This window comes from Anarrhichthys ocellatus, unplaced genomic scaffold (genome assembly GCF_004355925.1).
Source record: "Anarrhichthys ocellatus isolate YVR2014 unplaced genomic scaffold, GSC_Weel_1.0 scaffold4233, whole genome shotgun sequence".
Classification (NCBI taxonomy): domain Eukaryota; kingdom Metazoa; phylum Chordata; class Actinopteri; order Perciformes; family Anarhichadidae; genus Anarrhichthys; species Anarrhichthys ocellatus.
The window spans coordinates 1-4,023 of record NW_022284207.1 but is presented as its reverse complement, the minus strand read 5'-3'; the positions used below and the strand labels follow the sequence as shown (position 1 = coordinate 4,023).

At 43.5% G+C, this 4,023-nt stretch overlaps 2 protein-coding genes across 2 annotated transcripts in view; one reads left to right on the top strand and one right to left on the bottom strand.

Moving 5' to 3' along the window:
* Positions 1 to 1,989, top strand: part of LOC116379391 (unconventional myosin-Vb-like) — a gene marked incomplete at its 5' end in the record, with an annotated part of 2,629 nt that extends 640 nt beyond the window's left edge. The window contains 3 exons of the mRNA XM_031841345.1: positions 246 to 332; positions 580 to 691; positions 798 to 1,989. Coding sequence (XP_031697205.1) covers positions 246 to 332; positions 580 to 691; positions 798 to 1,169 — 571 coding nt within the window. The remainder of the gene's footprint in view (positions 1 to 245; positions 333 to 579; positions 692 to 797) is intronic.
* Positions 1,990 to 2,652: 663 nt separating this feature from the next.
* On the bottom strand, positions 2,653 to 3,979 carry LOC116379392 (WD repeat-containing protein 36-like). Its single transcript, XM_031841346.1, has 4 exons — positions 3,730 to 3,979; positions 3,525 to 3,625; positions 3,326 to 3,443; positions 2,653 to 3,189 (listed from the first exon to the last, which is right to left on the bottom strand). The coding sequence occupies exons 2-4, from the start codon at positions 3,579 to 3,581 to the stop codon at positions 3,053 to 3,055; spliced, it is 312 nt and encodes a 103-aa protein (XP_031697206.1). The 5' UTR covers positions 3,582 to 3,625; positions 3,730 to 3,979; the 3' UTR covers positions 2,653 to 3,052.
* Positions 3,980 to 4,023: the final 44 nt, after the last annotated feature.

The window sequence follows — 4,023 nt, the reverse complement described above, 5'->3', positions numbered from 1 at the left end:
GTGATGAAGTGTAGTGATGAAGGTGAAGTGATGAAGATGAAGTGAAGTGATGAAGGTGAAGTGATGAAGATGAAGTGATGAAAGTGAAGCGAAGTGAAGTGATGAAGATGAAGTGTAGTGATGAAGATGAAGTGTAGTGATGAAGATGAAGTGTAGTGATGAAGGTGAAGTGAAGTGATAAAGGTGAAGTGAAGTGATGAAGATGAAGTGATGAAGATGAAGTGAAGTACTTCTTGTCTCTGCAGGTTTGATTCCAGACGAGCGGTTCAGCAGCTCAGAGCTTGTGGAGTCCTAGAGACGATCCGGATCAGTGCAGCCGGGTACCCGTCCAGGTGAGTCCTCTTCCTCTTCGTCTTCTTGTTCTTGTTCTTCATCTTCTTCTTGTTATTGTTGTTGTTCTTCATCTTCTTGTCTTTTTCTAGTTTTCTTCATTGTTCTTGTTTGTTTGAATTCTTCTTGTTCTTCTTGTTCTTGTTCTTCTTCTTGTACTTCTTGAGTTCTATCAGGTAAACGTTCTCTGTGAGTTGTTTGAATAAAGATTCATATGTAATAACAGAATCGTGTCTCGTGGTTCTCCAGGTGGACGTACCCTGACTTCTTCAACAGGTACCGAGTTCTGCTGAAGAAGTCCGACATGACGTCCGCTGACAAGAAGCTGGTCTGTAAGAACCTGCTGGAGACCCTGATCAAGGTCAGAACCTTGTTTACTAATGAATGATATGAGTGATGAAGGTCACTCATCATCGCCTCTGATCGTGACATCACCGGTGACATCATTCCCCCCCGTCGTGTCTCAGGAGCCGGACATGTTCCAGTTCGGGAGGACTAAGATCTTCTTCCGGGCGGGTCAGGTGGCGTACCTGGAGAGGCTCCGGGCCGACAGGTTCCGCTCGGCCTGCATCAAGATCCAGAAGACGGTGCGCGGGTGGCTGCAGAGGGTTCGATACCGAAAGATTCGCAAGATGGCCGTCACTCTGCAGAGATACGGCCGAGGATACCTGGCCCGCAGGTCTGATACTGGGCTCTGTGGTCCCACCAGAACCCTTCTGGTTCCTTCTGGTTCCTTCTGTCTTTATAGCTCTGGTCCTCCAGAGAAACTTCTTCTTCTTCTTCTTCTTCTTTCTAATGAGCACGGACGGGAACGACCAGAGGAATCTAATAATCTATAAACACTGATGAAGTGTTTAAATATTCAGGAGCTTTTTATTCTGATTTCCTCTAAATAACGTTTGATGACACTTCAGCTACTTTTTAGTTTTAGTCTTTTCACAGACGAATCTTTAACAAATACATTTAAATAATTAACTGTAACTGTAATATCATGTAAAAGTATGAGCAACAGAATGTACACTCATAATGCAGAATATTATGGGATAATTATTACTGGTGTATTAGTATGTCAGTAGTACTTTAATGTAGTTAACTACTTCATTTACGTTTTGGGTTTTTAATGTGTAAAATGTGTTCTGTTAGTTTGAAATGTAGCTAAAGCTCTCTGATAAATGTAGTATTTAATGTAGTATTTAATGTAGTATTCAGCAGTATTTTTTAGCATTTAATGTAGTATTTTTAGCAGTATTTACAGTATCTGTAGGTAACTATGGAGAGGCTGAGTAGGGGAGACTAACCTGCGGACGTGCTGCTTGTAAATGATCTGCGGATCCAGTGACAAACAAACAAACTTTGTGTTCAAACTCTCCTTCTGCTTGTTGTACAAAGTGATCGACAGCGTCAAGTAATGATAGTTGTGAAAATCAGTGGCGGGCCGTGCATGTTATACCTGGGCCTTCTCTGTTGTCCTGCAGCTGAAATACCACCTTATAACCACATGATGGCGCCACAGCTATTATTCATTTTTAAGGCTGTAACTACATACATCTTCCTATTAAACCGTTGCTCGAGCATTTGCATTTGGATAATACAGAAGCTTAAATTCAGTAAAATATAATATTTTCTGCGCTCATGGAGGACAGTGGTTCTCAGCTGGTCTGGCTGTGGGATCCTCCATCATTCCTTCATGACAAGCCGCGACCCAAAGAGATCGTCTTATGATTTTACTTTCACAACTTCAACATACTGCTCTGCAGTGTCTTTCCTCATCTCAGCCCCCCGTGTCATGGTGCATCTCAGTCAGAATGCCCATATTTGATTGGCTGAGCTGCATCACGTGATGTGATTCACTACCCATCAGCCTCTGCTGTGAAGTTTCGTTTCACGATAGTCACGTGCTCGCCCACTGACCAATCACAGCACACTCTGTACCTCGCGGCAGAGCTACACATGGACACTGAGCTGCACGTAATGCTGACGTAGCTACAGGCCAGCTAGCAGTTGCTGACACGTCAAAGAATACGCCCAACATGTCAAACTAAAGATCTGATTGGTTGAACACTATGCCAATCAACAATATTGTCCCCATTCACTTAAAGTGCTCATGGATGCACTTGTGAGTCTGCAGGCCTCTGCCTCTGTTCTTACCTAGAGACACAGAGGTGAAATCTGATTGGATAAAAGCTCTACTTAAAACAAGCTGCACTGGAAGCACAGCAACTGAGGAAGACAGTAGCTGTGCAATGAGAACATAAGACAATGGGACAAATATTTATATAAATTATAATACATGTAGTGTATTTAAGAACAATTATTAAATTATAAAATAAATATAACTTTATGATTCTGTTTAGGCCAGCAGAGAAGGCTTTGAAGGCCCACCACTGTCTTGTTGTACTAATACACATTAAATTCCTGGAGGAGCTGGAGAAAGAGAGGTACTACTGAGAGTACTGATACTAACACTGAGTACTTCTACAACAGTAACACTGACACCTCTGATAGTACTACTGCAAATACTACTTCTGCTAGTCTTCTACTTTATATGATAATGCTACTACTGTATATACTGCCACGAGTCTTAAGAGTACTACCACCACTGTACTACTGTACAGTACAGTTGAGAGTACAACTGTAGTACTATTACCGTTTTTTAATTTTTTACCCTTCAGGTGTTTCACAATAAAAGCTGAGAGAGCCGTTAGCCCGGATGCTAACATGCTCACCTGGTCTTGATGTTCCAGAGCTGCAGTGCACCCTGGGAGCTTCCCAGCAGCACCTTGTTCAGGTAGGTGCTGGGGTGCATCATGGCCGACACATCGAAGGTGGCGGAGTCGAACTGCAGCCGCAGGTAGATGTCTGAGTGAGTGAGTGAGTGTGAGAGAGAGAGAGAGAGAGAGAGAGAGAGAGAGAGAGAGAGAGAGAGGCATGATGGGTAACAATAAGGGGCAAAAGAAGGAAACTGGAGAGAACACGTGAAGCCCCGCCCCCTTACCTCCTTCCTGAACATCCCACACGATGACATCACCGCAGCCATCAGCCGAGATCAGCTGATCACCCAGAGGAAGCAGCAGACGCACTTCCTGTTTGTGTCCATGGTAACGCATCACCACCTGTACGGAGAGTGGCTCAAAATACTCATTTTTATTTTTGTTATTGTTTGTTGAATTATGTTTTTAAATAAAGTTTTTGACCTCCTTGTTGCGGGCGAAGGCGCTGATGAGTCGCCCGGCGGCGGCGAACACCAACATCCTGTCTGCTGCCACACAGCTGATGTCATCAGACAGGCTGTTACCTAGGAAACCACCACGTTACATCACAACACAGCAGCCAATCAGAGAGCAGAGCTCTCAGCAGCATCATAGTGGATTCAGTTTAAAAATATTGAAATGTACTCACTGACAGCAACGATCCCCAACCGGTTCACCTGGAAGTCAATCAATACATCAATTAATCAATCAATACATCAATCAATCAATACATTGATGGACTCGTCAGTCAACATACTTTAACGGTTTAAAATAATATTTATGAACTGAATTCAGAAAATACTGAATTGTTCACGTCACTCACACAGAGTTGATGAGGAGAGAGAGAGAGACAGACAGGTGAGGAGAGAAAGCCGATGTTGACGGTCTGTACGGGAGCCGTCAGAGGACAAACCAACGGAGGACACGTTATAAACACACACAC

What these genes read in the sequence shown, in the direction of transcription:
- LOC116379392 (XM_031841346.1), bottom strand. Translation starts at nt 3,581, where the DNA reads ATGTTGGTGTTCGCCGCCGCCGGGCGACTCATCAGCGCCTTCGCCCGC. An exon ending in CCTTCGCCCGCAACAAGGAG is followed by an intron (nt 3,444 to 3,524) that starts GTCAAAAACTTT and finishes CTCTCCGTACAG; the next exon opens with GTGGTGATGCGTTACCATGG. An exon ending in GTGGGATGTTCAGGAAGGAG is followed by an intron (nt 3,190 to 3,325) that starts GTAAGGGGGCGG and finishes TCACTCACTCAG; the next exon opens with ACATCTACCTGCGGCTGCAG.